The 16,984-nt window shown below is 39.4% G+C and overlaps 1 protein-coding gene across 4 annotated transcripts in view; it reads right to left on the bottom strand.

The window, feature by feature from the left end:
• The window catches only part of LOC125878988 (protein diaphanous homolog 3-like), a 242,149-nt gene that overhangs the window by 205,628 nt on the left and 19,537 nt on the right, over positions 1 to 16,984 (bottom strand). For all 4 annotated transcript variants that reach the window (XM_049560553.1, XM_049560578.1, XM_049560561.1 and 1 more), the window contains one exon: positions 13,651 to 13,781. In XM_049560553.1, the coding sequence (XP_049416510.1) occupies positions 13,651 to 13,781 (131 nt within the window). The remainder of the gene's footprint in view (positions 1 to 13,650; positions 13,782 to 16,984) is intronic.

The following is a 16,984-nucleotide window of genomic DNA, read 5'->3' as shown; positions in this document are numbered from 1 at the left end:
TAGTGGTGACATAAGCTTCATTGAAATGCATAACTCATGGCGACTGCATGCTAGTTTTTCATCATCAGGAGCTAAGGCAGAGAGCGCAGGAAAAATAATCAGTTGATTTTTTGCAGGAGCTATTGCACAGGAAACCAACAAGCCTGTGCTGTCAGGGTCTTCTGCAACAAATCTGAAAGACATCTGTCTTGAAACACAGGAGCAAAAAGTGGAAGGGAAGAGTGCTGACATGAGTCAGTTTTCAAAGGCTTCTAGTAAAGGGCCTGGCAAATTTAGACTATCTCAGAGCTCAGGAAGGGACAATATAAAAGCTGTCCGCACCACCATGAGAAAAAAAAAAACTCATCTTCAAGAGCAAGAACAATCAGGCTGAGGCAATAATGTTTCCAAGGAGTGTGTCTTTGTGTCATACTTGAAGGTCAGGAAAAGCTGGAATAAGGGAGATAAAGCTGGACAGATGCTGTGCAGTTCTATTGATCTTGTACCCTGCTGTTACTCACACTACAATCAACCTTTTATGCATGGCCAGAACCCGCGTCATTTACGCTCACACTGTACAGATCAATTGACTGGTAATGACGTAGGTGCTCACCCTGAACATAAGCAGAGAACCCCTGGTCACTTTAGTCGGGCGATAATGCCAATTAAGCTTATTCAAACAAAATGGCCAATAAAAAGGGAACGGCTACTGAAAGAGAGAAATACAGCATTACTTTGCACAAGTCTATTACGAACGGAAAGTAAGAAGACAAATAGAAAGGCAGGAAAAAGCAGATGTCTGAAAGATAAAGACATCATGGTCTATCTGTACTGCAGCAAAGTTCAGTTTTATATCACAGCAGTCTCAATATTACAGTTCTAGCCACAAGATGTAAAACACTGCGATAATATCGGACTAAAGAACTGTGCACACTGCTAGACAGCCGATCAAAATTGACCCTCCAGGAAAAATAATCAGGCATTGAGACACCCTTCACCTGTACATCAAATGACAACTAATCTGGCAGAAATTCGTCCCGCTGCTACAATTTGTCCAGGGCAAGCAATTTCAGGGTAAATCAGGCTAACGGTGCAGAATCTGCCCGGCTCAAAGCCACCATTGGAGTCACTCATGGCATTGAGGCTTGTGTTTAATAGAAAGCTGCAGGAATGAATCCTAAAGCCTGGAAATGAGTTTGTATTTTAGCACTTCCAGTTCACATGTCTCAAAGTCTTTTTTTTTTTTTTTTATGTTTTTTTTGTTAAATGTCTCAAACAAGTCTTAATAAGTTTAAGAGACTTTAGAGTTTTGTTCTATGAAATAAAATACCTGACTAAATACTCCACTTGTGAATCTTGAAGCTTTAAGTGTCTCAAAAAAGGCAGTGCTAAAAAGTGCTTAAATGAGACTACAAAACGCCACCACACCAAACACAGCTTTACAGCCTTCTGTGGCAGCAACGTGAGAGTCATGCCACCGTGATATAATTCTTTTAAAGCCTAACATTAGCTTTTTACTTCTGGTGATTGCATTTATGCTTCAAAAATCGTGGTGGTCATTTGTGAAGGTAATCTTGCTAAACAAGACATGTAAGTAAACTTTTGTTTGTCACAGACCTTATTTTCTGCAGTAATCCAAAGTCCAATGAAGAAATCCCACTGACTTTTTGTCAAGACAAATCAGGCAATGCTAACTTTCAACTGGCCCATATATTAAGGTTGTCATGAGGACCGATACTTCGGTACCAAGTCGATGCCAAAAAACATAAAATATTTCAGTACCAGTTTATTTATTTTTTTTCGGTACTGTAAGCACCAGATACAACTTTGCCCTCAGCAGGCCGTGTCCATTCCTGTTGGAACTGACGGGAGCGGTATACGCACGTCAGTCTGTGCCGAGGACGGGCGCCGAAGAAGAACACGTCTTCTACATTGTCTTTACTAGAAACAATGGCTTCTACAAGTGCTTAGATTGGGTCCAAACAACTCCAGTCCAGACCCACCTCAGCCCGTGCATGTTCTGTCCAAGCCCAGCCCAGCCCATCCCTTTAAATGTAATTATGAGCCCGAGCCCGAGTTTAAACCCGACTTTTTTTAAGGATACGAACGTGGACATTGATGGCTGACTCTCGTCTTTCTTTCCATGGCAAGCCTTCGTCACGTGCCTCTTAAGTGTCAAGGTCCCCGTCTTTTTGCTGTCATATACCAGCATCGTGCTGCACTTGGTACACTCGAGGAAGGCAACACACACAATGTCACCGTCGATCACTCACATGTGCACGGCCAGTGGCGCCGTCCGTTGTGCACGAATAAGAATCAAGAATCGTGGAAATTCACTGGCATTGGTATCAACTACTGAAAGTCTAGTATTGTGACAAGCCAACCACATATACATGTATATTCTATTCCCACACCACTCTACTCTTTGCCCCTCATGATTACTAGATTTGTTATTGCGTTACCAATAACGCTGCAATTTTCACAATTAAGTATTTCATAAAATTGTAAGACATTAGTAAAGTTGATATTACTGTACTAATATAAATGTCGATGATAATCCCTTTTAAAGATGAATCGGTATTTCTATTCATATAGTGACCTCTTTCTTTATCCTTGTGCAGTTAAGTGGTTTGTATTTGACATGCTGGCTGTCTAGACTCTAAATTAATTAGTATTTTAAATTCTGTTTGCTAATCTAGCATGCTTTGGCAGCCCTTGGGTTTCATTAGTTCCTAACATCTGGCACCCCTCCCACATCCCAAATGAGAAACTTGAATCACATTCTCTGCCTGAATGTCCTCAGTGTTCGGAGCCGTGTTGTGTAAAAATGATCTGGAAACACTTTCCCAGGCTTTTCTTTCCTAGAGAAACCACGACACCGGTTTATGTCTGACTGATACCTGTTATCATGGTTAGGGTTATTTGGTATCACTCAGACAATGAGCAGAAATGTACAGTATTACAGTGTGACATGGCCTGGGTCGCTTCAATGTGGTCACATGGCAGAAATGCTGCTTTCAGGGTCGCAGCCAGAGTTTTGGTGGTCTATTTTCTCATCCAGCAGTGTGCACATTTCACAAGTATATAAGTCTATTGCTGCAAATTAGCTTTTAAGTGTTGATTTCAGTGTTGATTACGGTGCACTGCCCATTGTAAATATTGTCTGCCTACTAAAATAAACTGATTAAGTCAGTATTAATTGATGTCCGTTTCCCTCAACACCATTTTCAATTTTATTTTGAAAAAAAAAAGTTGCGGCTTAATTATGCATTTTATTTCTTTCATGTTACTTAAAGAAGAATTGTTTTTTAATTGGTATCTACAAGTCGGCTTACATCAGCCTGTATATCTGTGTTGATCTCATCCACATTTGAAGATGAATTCTTAATCCCACCTACTAAACTTTGATTGGCTTTGTTGTTTTTCCCACCAAGGGAAATACCACCAATTAGTACACCAGACCAAACTGAAATGCTGAAAAAAGTATAGGCCAGGAACCAGGGTAGTATAGACAGTGTTTAGAAATACGATTCTGGCAGCAGCTGTCCATCTGCAACTGACACACGTAAATGCTCAGAATCCTCCACGTCTTGTAGGAGTACCGCCTAAGATTTCAACATGACTTGTTGGAATATCAGCTCATGTTGCTGGTCAGTCTCCCAAGATGTGGATAGGAAACTGTAAACTACTTTTATTTGATATTCCTACAATGCAATAAACAGTAATTAATGCTTACTCTGGGATTGGAGGCATACTGTAATCACACCTCACCATCAACAGATGCAAAAGAGGCACAGCAGTATTCGACTGAGGGCTATCATCTCGGAAAGACACTGAGAAACAGAGCAAGGGAGAGAGCATTAAAAAATAAGGAAAACAAATTCATCATCCCATTCCCTGGGAAACAAAAACAGTCATAAATCAAAGAGAAAAATGAGGCGCCTTATCTGGCTAACTTCACAGCTAAGGTAGCTTGACTTCTACCGGAGTCTCAGGAGAATGCCTTCAAGGTTCCCAGGCAGTGCAGCACAGTGTTGCACTCCGCTAAAGTGATTATGAAGCAGAAATAAAAAATTAACTTTAAAATGTTGTCCCAAGTATAGCAAGTTAACTGACTACAGGAGGGCTCTCCAGGGACGGAGTGAAGGAGGAGGCTGAAGTCACAGAAATGTGGAACATTTAAAATAGAAACAGAGTAGGTCATTGGTCACTAATTGATGCCACTCTAGCAGGTTGCCAACAATAACAATAACAATGCCTATAAAAACTAAGCAACAAGTTTCTAAAATACCTTAAATGTTAAGGTAATAAAACTAAGAAAAACATTCTGTTTGTATATATAAATGTGTTGGTAGTTTTAATACAGTGTGAAGTATTGCACACATTTTTTTAAATAATAACAGTTAAAATTGTAATAGCTATACATCTATGTCTCAAGAATATTAATCAAAGCAGGTACAAGGGCTGCAAGCAAACATTTCAAGTATCACTTAGCGAGAACCATTAGACATGCTTAAAAAAAACCATTACAAATTTGTTGACAGTAAACAAAGCCATACTGTACCTTTGAATATTATACATAATTTCTATGCTTGTATGCCTTCCTCAGACAATACTAAAATAATTTTGCTTGGTCAATCTTAAAAAGACCCTGTTAAGTCCTAAAATATTAACAAGAGTTGCTTATATATCACTAATGATAGCAAAATGTATAGCTTTAACATTCACATTACTGCATACATAACTACCACTTCAACATGATAGGAAATAAAACATTTTTGCATATCCTTTGTAGCCTCATCGTTTGAGGGATTGTGAATCTGTGTGTAGGGTACATGGGTGGTAGGTGTATGAGATACAGGATGCGCTTCCAAGGTTTATTAAAAAACATTGGTGTAAGGAAGAGGGATGCTAAACTGCACCCTACTTTATAGCTAAACTGGAAAGAAAGAAAAAAATCCGGGGCCTTAAACCTGAAGGTCAGTTTTAATATAAAATCAAAAACCAATTTCCACTTGTTTGTCAGATCCATTTATCAAATCCATTTAATACAATTACATCCTGTAGCCTTGCTGGTCCTGTGGGCTAGATCTGTGGCCTCTACTCACAAAAACAGAAAGAGAAAGAACTAGAATAGCTGAGGTGGGTAAGGTAACACGGGGGTCAGAGGCAAGCGTCATAGGGTGACACTCTGGAGCTGCAGGAAGTACCAAATTACCTCTAAGTCTGCGTGCTCCGCCAGAAGGAACCCGATGAGGGAGCACATAAGTCTGTCAGCCTATACTAGTAGAATGCAAACACATATTGGATGGAGGCAGTGAGTGAGAGATGTTTGCTACAACAGTGCCAAAAAAGTGACAGTGATCAGCATCCAAAAGCAGTGGCAGACAAATACCTCTACTGCCAAATCAATCCCACAACTCAGGATTGTAATGGTGCTATTAGATAGCGAGGGGTTACCACTGCGGGCTCACTGTTTCTGGCCAAGGCAGATTTATGGTCAAGCTAGACTGTGCCATTATACATGAGCCTGACTGTCCATTTTATTAGCGGTGACTCAATCAAAAGTCAGTGCCTGCAGGCAACGTTTTCCTCAAGATCACACAGGTGAGAGTGCCACAAACAACAGTGGGTACGCATAGACTGTTGCTGTTTACTTCACAGTTTAATGCGAGCTCACAGCGCCAGCTATCATATATGTCATTTATACATTATATAAACTATCATATACATTCGATTGGAAATAACCATTTCGTGCCTCTTGCAATAACAGGATTTCTGATGTCAGTATTTGTCACGTAGTGCAAACTTCACTGTCATATTTATGACAAGTAACAACAGTACAATATATATAGCATTTAGCACAAATAGACACATAGTCTTGCCTTGCTTCAATCCACCCACTCTCCTGAGTTTGAGTTGACTGATTCATCTGGCATTGTGATATGAAATGGTTTCTCAGTTAAAATAAAAAACAACCAATGAGCACCATGGGGGGGACTCAATGAGCCAGTCAGAGCCACGGGTGGGACAAGCGGGATTAGACAAGACTGATGCCGCTATCACGGCTGCTCTAAATGGACATGTTCTGTCAGTATCGCCCAAAACTGTAGTTCGTTTTAGTTTGCTCTTCTCCACTTTCAAAATGCCAACAAAACAGGTATGGTGGAATGGTTGAGCCACAGTGTGGACTTAAAATTGAAGTGGATACATTGGTTTCCAGTGATAAGCAAGGGAAAATAAACCCCTCCTCCAGATATCAGAGTGAATGCAATGTCCAATGTCAGGCAATATTGTCGACAACATAAAGCACTAAATTCCTAAAAGCTAGCTTGAATTCTAAACACAAAACAATTTACAGTCAATGGAAAATCATGAATAATCTTTTTTCTCATCCAGCCTGCAAAATATATGGGACACGGACACAGCACAACACATGTGCCAAGGCATGCGTGCAGCAGAGGGCGTCCATTATTATTAACAAAAGTTGCCATTGCGCAGCTCTCCTCTGTTTTTCTGCAGCCGGTCTATCTTATTTATTTTTTGTCTCTATGTGCGTGTCCACAGCCCTCAACAGGTAAAATCTACACGGAACTGTGTACATAAATTAGTATAATCTGTTTAAAATAAAATTAATACTGCATGGTACCTGCGGCAATGTGAAGCAGCATAGCAACCTTGTGTGTATGTATTTACATTTCACATATCAATGCATCCTGTTGTTCAAACAATCCAGTTAATTAATTCAGTACCACTTAATATAGTCCACACTTCCAAACCCTGCATAAAAAAGTGCAGTATCAGTTGGCAAAACTCAACATGCACACAGTACAGCTGGCAGCAACCACATGCTACAAAGACGGAGTCTGTGTAGCAGGTAGGAATCCCTGCTCTGTTACGCCAAATGGCAAAGCCACTGCATCTCTTTACACATTTCCTCACTCTGCTTGGCCACAGTTAGCACTGCTCCCACTCTCTGCTTTAAAAAGTAACAGGTTCACCACAATGACGCAGACAGACCACACTGGTCAGACCTAATATTGGCAGTTTTTGTTTTCAAGCCCTGTTGCTTTCATTATCATTCTGCAATTCTCTCATGATTCACCAAGCTCTGAAAACCATTTGTAGGTGTTGTTGTCATGTCATAGCTTGTACTGTAGTTATCCTGTAATAAAACTTTAACTTGTATGCCTTCAATGTCAGTTCTTCCTGTGGCATGGAAAATGTGAATATAATAGTATTTTTCAAGGTTTTGTGTCAAGTTAGAAATTCCATTATTGTGACAACACTAGTTTGTAGACAGGTGCAACACGGCAGAGGATACAGGCAAAGAGTGAAACATAGAGACGTGTCAATAACAAGAGGTGTGGATGAACATGACTGGTTAAAAAAAAAAAAAAAAAAAAAAGCCAAATTTCATCACTTTGACACATCTTTTGAATGACTTGATCTGTTGAAAGCATTTTTTTGTTGTTTGTTTTGTTTTTTTGAATTGATCTATGGAGATTTTGAACAGATCCATCCAGTCATGGTTAATCACTAATATTATTAAGCACTAGTATTACATAAGTTAATATGGTGACTAGGGGCGTAGCGATCCATCGATCTGGATCGATATATCGATTCAATGATCAACAATCCAGTATCATCGAGCAAAGTGAAATCATCAATCTATATCATCATCTTTAAGTTATGCTTTATTCTGAAAGTCTGTGTCACTGTCAAACAGCAGCAAGCAGCAGAGAGAAAGGCGATGACGATAACGTTATTTACTCGGGAGTATATCAGCAATGTGAAAATATTTTCCATTATGGAGAAAATACAGGTCAAGTTGACCTGATGTACTTTGTCTGTTGAGTCAACAGACAAAGCACATTCCGTATAGAAAAACAATGCGTCGGTGGCTTAGAGGATAGAGCAGAGGCCCCATGTACAAGGCTGTTGCCGCAGCGGCCCGTGTTCGACTCCAGCGCCCTCCTTCACACGTCACTATCCTGTCAATTAAAAGGCAAAAATGCCTTAAAAATATCTTAAATAAATAAATAAATAAACAATGCCGTTACGAGATAAAACATGACGTACCTGCCTGGACGGCATCTCACTCCACTAACTTCGCTAACATTAGCTGCTCTGTCTCAGTGATGTTCGGCTGAAAAAACGCACATGCAGGCTGAAATTCAACCGTGCTGCGGGAGAGTGACGGAAGATACAGTGACTTTAACCAACTGTGAGCAAGAAAAATAATAACATTACATAACATTTGTTAAGCTATGCGTAGAAAGAAAAATAACTCTGCTAGCTGCCAGGCTAATTTAAACATACACATGCTTAAGCTAATAAGCATATGTAATAATTTCTAGCAGAAAGCCCTGAAGGTTAACTTATTCCATGTACTGTTTTGTATGTGTTTGTGGAGCCAATTTAAAGTTAACTTTACTGCATTTACTTGTGTTGTTTTACTCTATTGTAGCCAAAAGCAAAAACGAAAGGGATGGCAGCTTCTTCTGTAAGTGTTAAATAGGCAGATAATATCGTCTCATATCGATCGCAGGCCCCTGAATCGCGTCAGATCCAAATCATATCGTGGCAGACTTTGTAATATCTGCAAATATTGTATCGTTGTCCAAAGAATCGATATGATATGGTATGGTGATGAAACCAGTGATTTACACCCCTAATGGTCACTAATATTATTTTAATCCAACCAATGTCTCATCAAAAAAAAAGCTATCTGACAATGTTATATTAGATCATATTTACTGGTAACACTTGAGTTTGTCTGTACAATTCAAGTTCTGAATCACATCTGCTTTTGGCAGTGTTTGCACATTTATGCTAATGTCACTGATTCTAATCAAAAACAAAGCGAGGCTCACAAAAAGTGGATTCATCATGATTAAAAGCTCTTAACATCAATTTTCTTTTGGACGTCTTGATAGAGCTGCAGCACTCAAGAGGTTCTAGAAAACATAATGAGGTCTCTGTTCTTTAACTCCTACGCCCATGTGCCATCACTCATGCACTACTGTGTAAGTAGGTGGGAGAGAGTGGCTGTGGGCGGGAATGCAATCCACATATGAACTCAAAGAGATGAGCCTTGCAGTAGAAAGGCTTTATTAGCCATGAGAAGTCTAAGACCTGATAAGAAAAAAATCAATGAGATGAGAGATTCCAGCTGTGTTAACAACATATAAACAAACTCATTTTCATTCACTGATGCTAAAATGGTTCGAGGCAAAGGAAGGAGAAAAAGGAAGGGTAGTCATGCCAATCCAAAAGGATGGTTTGATGGTTTGAGGGATAGATTCAAGGGCTAAAATACATGGTGCAAATAAAGACACAGAGAGTATTGATTCCTATATTTAACCAATATGAATCTATCCAGTCGAATGTATAAAAACAACTAGAAAGAGAAAGCTGAGTCTGCCTGTGTTAAAGAGTGCCAGATGATGCATACTTGCTTCGGAAAGGTGCTCGATAAGATCATGAAGCATGGGATGCAATGCTATTCTCTACTGTTTATTTTGAGGGTGTATTTGAGAGTGAATAATCAGTGAAATAAATTTCTCTGTATGGGTGTGAATAAACACAAAAATATTTGGTCAGAATTTTAAACTCCCGCAATCTGACCAGAGCTCAGCTGTAAAACTGGCATCAGCCTCACATGAAAAAGGTTACCAACCACTATGTAGACAATAGCCTCTGGTTCAGAAGCACACTCGACTGCAAACAGAAGAGATCAGGGATAAAACACAGGGCCAGAGTCCATAAGATGATGTAACACCGCAGTCATCCTCAATCAGCCGTGAACAGCATGACAGAACTACTTTGCAAGAAAGGCATTGTGTGAAGTGTACTGCAATCTTCAGACTTCAAGGATTTACCTTTGACCTAATGGAACATTAACAGAAGGGCGCTTCCCCCTTAAGAAACCCCCAAAAACAACCTACACATGGTTTATTTTTTAATTTCTATAAGCTTCTCTTCAATCTGCTTTTCAATCTCTAGCAGAGGTGCTTTCTTTTCTTCTGCAGTTTGGCAGACACTGATGGATATGGTGACTGAAGGTCAGTTTGCTTCTTACTTTTCTCCCTCAGAGTATTCATCCACTGATTTCTCAAGGGTACAAATGTATCCATCCTTGGAGCCATCTACTTTTTCACAACATCCACCTCATATGTGAAGGCTTTTTTCTTCAGGTCAACAGCTTGCTGCTCTTTCTTCCTCTTCTCTTCATCCAGGTTGCCACAGTACTTCTGCATGGCTCCTGCAGCTGACAGTAGCAGTTCTTCTGTGATATCTTCCATGGTCATGCCCGCAAGAGATCTGACATTGTCAACAAGGAGCCTTTGAGCCACCAAAGATTTGTCCCTCTGATTCTCCACAGTCAATTCTTAGTTAATGGAAAATCCCCTCTCAACACTGGCCTGTCCATGAGATAAGAAGACAAGGCAAGTAGAATCCTCACCTCATCCCACACTCTTGAAAATGATGGTTTTCCCTCCATTGCCTCATACTAGTCACAAGGTTGATCTGAGGTCGAAGTCCCTGAATCAATCCTGAAGAGCAAAAGGTGTCCTCACTGTCGTACCCAGGATAAAAAAAATCCAACGATGGAGCTAAGAGCACAATTTTGATCCTTTAGCATGGCTAGCTGGTGCTGCCTCTCCCATGTTCAAAATATCAAATGTTTGCCCAGACTGCCCCATTTTGCACATCCCAGGTCCTTTTCCCAGCCATCTATTTTACTTGTCCAAGTGAAGCCAAACACTATTAAATCTGCCCTTTCCTGGCATGGCGTGAATTTACATTTCTCTGGCATACAAGCTGCAACTCAGGTCGGTGTAGAGAAGATGTTACCTCACAAGGAGAACATTTGTAAATGAAAAAAAAAATTGCCCGAGAGCTCTGCGCTACATTGAATTTGTCAATTAAGAGAATAAAAGGCTTTCGTCAACCAATTTTAATTAAGGCTCATATTTGTGAAGATAATTTATGTTATAAAATTATTCTTTCAAAAGTTTTCCAGGCCTGGAAAAGGCTATTTTGAAATCCTGTGGAAACACTATATTATACAAAAAAAAAAATATCTATGACATTAAAGTAGCTTACATTATATATTTGTCTGCATAGCGATAAGAGGTGGTAGAGAATGGAAGTCAGTGAAGACTAAATGTTTGAGTGGAAGATCGTAACTGGCTTTAAAGTAGTTTTGGCAGTGTATATGATAATAAGAAACAAGCATGCTAATCCCAGACTTCAGACAGAGAAAGCCCAAAGCAACAATCTAAATCTAAGAGAGGAGACAACCAAGACAAGACTTCCATGGACCTGCCTGTTAACATGACTTAGTTAGTGCCAAAGGACCACCCCTCCCTCTCTGTTCATATTCATCCTGGAATATGAACAGAGAATAACAAGAGAATAATCTAATATACACAAGCAATAAATCATGATATAGTATGACCAATACCACACTGGATACAGTCAACATATAAACTGCTCTTTCATGTCAGCAAGGCCTTCGTGTTATGATGATATTAGATAAACTGATGTATGAACTGATAGGAATAATATATTGCTTTTTAGCTACTGACTTGTAAAAACAATCAATCACTGTAGAATACTGATAACTTCAAGCTTGGTAAACAAGTAGTATAATTATCATTACTGTAACTATGAACAACAAAGCACTGCAGAACAACAGGCCTGATGAGAACATAAATGTATGAAAATCAATATGACTCTTACTGATCTCCAGTCAGTAATGGTATTGTAATAAATCAGACGAACTAAAGCACATGCTGACTTTGGCTAAACAACTCTAAAAATACTTAGTTAACTCAAAGTCTCACTGTCAGCGTGACTGATGTTCACCTTGGGGCTAATGCTCCTCACTTTACCCAGCAATTAAGAAGCAGGACTTGGATACTTAATTTGGGTCTAGAGGAGCTGGAGTGTTTATTCATGGACAAACTATACTGTATATTTACTACCACTTGACAACTTTACTGCTAATTTCTTCTCTGCTCCAATCTGCAACAGCTGCCTGCTCTAAGCGCATCCACCGCATCACACTGAGGTGACACAGAGCTGGATAAAAAAAATATAAAAAAAATCAGCAAAGTTTCCCCTTTAAGAAGGTAAATCAATATGGTGGCTGGTTAGGCTTTCACAAATTGGCTGCAGCGTTTTATTTTCCTTGTTTATTTTCTTGAGCAAAACTTAACTTAGAGATACAACCACAGAAAATAAAATACTGCAGTCAATTTGTGAAAGCCTGAGCTTCACTCATGTTATGATTATGATAGTCTCACACACACACACACACACACACAGAGAAGAACATTCACATCGACTCCCCTCACAGTGCTGCATAAAATATCCAAAAACAAAATATCAGATGGTGTAAGTAGCAATTAGAGCCGCATTATTGTTTGCAATAAGCAATAAGAATTTTGATTTTTCATAAGAGGAAAACAATTAGTTGTTTATTTAAGAGACCTGTCTTATTTTCTCTTCTGTATCTTTACTATTGCTCTTAAATGAAGAGAAAGCATATCTTATGTGATTACTCAGTTACACTTCAGTGTAGGGCTGCAGCGCACCAAGCTGTTCCCCAAAGGAGCCACACTACTCTTATAATAATGTTAACTGTAAACATATGGACTGGATTTCAACCCAGCTTAGGCCATGGTCATTTTCACACAGTTGGACTGAGAGCATCAAAGCTTGCATGTGGCATGGCATTTTACAAGTTGTTTTTTTTTTTTACCCACTCTCACATGTTACTTAGGGTGTACATGTGTGTGTGCATGTGAAGCCCACGCCGTCATTTTTAAATTGTAGCTTTTGCAAATATTGGGTTAAATTAGTGTAAGGATTATTTCTTACCGAAGTGAAAAAGCTAAATATTACTGCAGTTTAGCAGTTATTAACTTATGAAATGTCTGTATTATCACTTCAATATGGTGTCAAATATCAGTATTTTTCTAGGTATTGCATCAAAGTTAGAAATTCCAGTACCTTGGCAACACTAAGCTCTATTTATCGTAATGTCAGTGTTAATGCAACTTATTGTTCTAGTAAGTAAGCATACAAGCTAAAATAAATGTCACAACATGGACAGTAATTAGTAAGAAATTATGAACAATGAGATCGTTTGACTATACATAGGGATGAAAGGTGAAAATTAAATTGCCATTGTCATGTCTTATTAACCATTTCCCCTATAAAAAGTAATGTCATGGAAAACATTATTCTTTGTAGAACTCTCTGCATTCAGTTTCAACAACACTCAGATTCTGGGTCAAGTCAGGATGAGCTCAGTAATTAAGCTTTGGTGTTTTGTTCCTCGTGTAGCATTTTCAACCCCTGAGGTTCACAGTATGTGAGCTGCAGCTTTGTTCACTTCACTACTCAACACCTTTTAAATGTCTTACCTGAATCATTTCATTTCATTACAGTAAAGCAATATGAGAATTATTTTGATGAATAAACACATTTTTGAAAAGGAAGAATAAGACATGTGCGAATGTTAAATAAAATATGGCATATGATGGTGATCCTATCAAAATGACGTTGTCTTCTGTGTGATAAGTACAAAAGAGACAAATGTGAGGGCTTTTAAAAAAACAAGTCCATTTCCACTGCCATAACCTTGCACTGTACCTGACAGGGTTGCTGGTAAGGGACACTCGCAATGAGTCTAGACAGGCAAACAGACGTTCGTCCATCACCCCTGACTTCAACTCTCCCAGGAATTCCTGGGGAGATATCTGATGACTGCTTCTCAGGCTACCCTGGAAGAGAGAGAGAAAGAAGACATCTATTTAGTGCAGCCATGGAAAAAGTGATCAAAACAACACAAGGCCAAAAAGAGTCTTTAACAGTCAACTGCAACATCACAAATGTGCAAAAGTGCCCAAGGATCCCTTTCCAGTATTGTGCACTTGTCTCTTTATACACCTGAAAATCAATTTAAGTCTAGCCTACTTGAATTAATATTATTTTAATACCTGATAAATCAGATAAGTGTGTGTGTGTGTGTGTGTGTGTGTGTGTGTGTGTGTGTGTGTGTGTGTGTTATATGCCTGTCTCTCCATATTCTTTTCTCTTCATTTGAGATGCAGTATTCCTGTTTGCATGAAAAGGCACTCACGAATGAATACCTTTTCTGGCAATATGCAGACAAAAGACCAGAAAAAAAGTCAACTTTCTCTGGAATATTTCTATGAATGTTCCCTTTCTTATTAGTGGTGACTGGAAAGCTGCCTTGGCATCATCATCCCTAATGTTAACCATTGATTTATAATAATTTATAATGTTTAACCCTGCGTTAAATACAGCATACTTTCCTTTACAGCGGTGGGCTCAGCGTTGCAAACTTTTCCAAACCTCGAGTGACTTTATTTCTAAAAATAACTTGCTGCCACCTCGACCACTGTGAGTGCAGCCTGTTGAGCTGTCATTACATTATGAGGCGGCGCTCTTAGAATGGCTGCCAACGTTTTATTTACAACCATAAGCACACTAAGGTGGGTGCTGAGAGTGCTGTACGTGAGTGAGTGGCTTCAACAAAGAGAAACCTGGATGTGTTCAACACGATTCAAATTTTGTGACACACACTCCAAAGAGAAACTCTGTCTGAGGTGAGAAAGCGCACATTCTGTGGACTAACAGTTGATGGAACCACCAATGTTAGTACGTGTGAGTAGTTTTTCTGTAGCTCCTGGAGGGTCATGCACATACAAAGTGATGCTTACACATTTATACTGTGCAGCAACCCTCAGCAAAAATATCATCCCGGCGCGTTTTTTACAATGGCGCCACCCAAATGTGTCTGTTAGAGCAGTGGTTCCCAACTGGTCCAGCTACAGGGTCCAGATTTCTTTTTAGTCATTAGTTCAAGGTCCACACAGTTTAATACTAGTTTGTTGTCTCTGTCAAGTAGCTGTCTGTTACTCACTCACTCCACAGAAGAGAGCTGCACTTAAAAATACAAGCTCTGTACCCACATTTCATTGGTCTTAAAAATAAAGTATGTTTTTTACAAACTTGACACTTTGGCAGGTCACTTGCGGTCCGTTCAGAACGGACCCGCCACCCACTTTTGGACCACGACCCACCAGTAGGGAACCACTGGATTAGTGGAACGAGACAAACCAGAGAGCCTTTCTCCCCACAGCATTCAGGCAGCCTTCCACTGCAGATTTGACTGTGCCAAATTTTTAATCAATGTTAAGGAGTGTTTATCACTGCGGATATCTCACCACACTCACATATACTGTGCATCGCAGATAATACAAAAATAAAGCATATGGTCAAAGTGCTTAAGCTCCGTTACAACATGTCTTCATACATGCACTTTAGCAGTAGAGGAATCATAAAGTCAGAGTCTTATGTACAAAATTACATTATATTACTGACATTTGTGTCATTGGTTTTTATCTATTTTTTGACAATATGCCAGTATGAGTGCCTTAACGGTTATAGTAAGAATTTCGGTCAATGGGCCACCTGCCACGAGTTATTTAAGTTCAATAAATGCATGATGTTCCCAAAGTCAGTGTGTAATCCTGTTAAATTATTGACCAGATTGACCAAGATAACACTGTGATCACCATCATCTACAGCCCTAGTTTCACCTACACATTAGCATGAGAATAAGTCTGCCACTGGATGGGCATGTGCGAGTGAGGTTGGTGGCTTTCCTACATGAAGCTGAATGTGACCTGTAGTGGGCAGTATACTGGTAACTACTGAAAAAAATCATTAAATCGCCCAACAACTGTGTCCTTACCATGTTTGTGGTGTCCCTGGGACAGGTGTGCCATTATTAATTAACTGACAATGTGCAAGTTAAACCAATGACAGCCACATACAACAAGCATACATGTGTATAACTACATAGTTTTTATGACAACCATACTTCTATTTTCACTTTTTTGTTCATACCTGTTTCTGTAAAATAGTTTCCTAATTAACACTGAAAAGTTCAAAACACTTTCTTAAGATCAAATTCCAAAAAAAAAACACCCGCAGCAGTGATATTTTGTAATTAGTCTAACATTTGAAGTAAAAATGACAACATGTTTTGACCACCTATTTTTTCAAAGCTTTTGGATCAAAGCCAGACGCCTAACATCCCTAAGCAAGCCCAGGGTTAAGGATAAACGCAAAAGCTTATTCCTCTGTTCTCCTCAGTATGGTGGCAAGTCGAGAATCTTTATTAGTTACCAAACTTTCAAATATCTGACACCAAAATGACACATTTCCCAAACATGCACATTTCCTAAGAGGCACAGAATCTGAAATATTTTGATGTTGGCTCACAATTTAGTCATCAACAGAAAGCACAGCAATTAACTGAGACGGCCATCATCCTTCACACTGCGAGATTCTAGGAAACCATTCGAAGTGTCACATGTAGATTTGGACTACTTGCATGACTAAAAGGTCACCCTTTTCCCCTGCACTGACCCAATCCTCATGTACCCATAGGAAGATGGCTTTGTAAATACAGCTTTCCGAAGAAAATGTGTCTGATCATGAAAAAAGCAGCCCCTGTACCTCGCCGGTCTAATAATAATCCACACACATCTCTCCAAACTAGTGAATATACACACACATAGCTTTTAAATATCTGGGAAGACTAGCAGGAAAATTAAGGCTGAAGTCTTTTGTGTGGTTTTCAGTGGGAGAGTGGTGTAGAGAGAAAGCTACACTTCTTCGATTTTTCAAGAAAGCTGCACTAATGCCAAGCCGTCACATATCGTTGGGTATGTTTTTGATTCATCAAAGGCCTTAGAAATCAGCCTGTATCACCACTAGCAGGGATAAATAATCCCTAACCCCTGCAGGCTGCCAAAACAATGGAACTCTGCCCAGCCTGTATCTCCCATGACACCTCAGGCCCCAATCTATGACATTCTCCTCAATATATAATAAATGTTAAACTAGCTGTCAAAATCTATCTCACTTAAAAGACTCACTTTTACCTTCA

This window comes from Epinephelus fuscoguttatus, linkage group LG2, assembly GCF_011397635.1.
Source record: "Epinephelus fuscoguttatus linkage group LG2, E.fuscoguttatus.final_Chr_v1".
Taxonomy (NCBI): domain Eukaryota; kingdom Metazoa; phylum Chordata; class Actinopteri; order Perciformes; family Serranidae; genus Epinephelus; species Epinephelus fuscoguttatus.
This window is presented reverse-complemented; position numbering and strand designations above follow the sequence as displayed.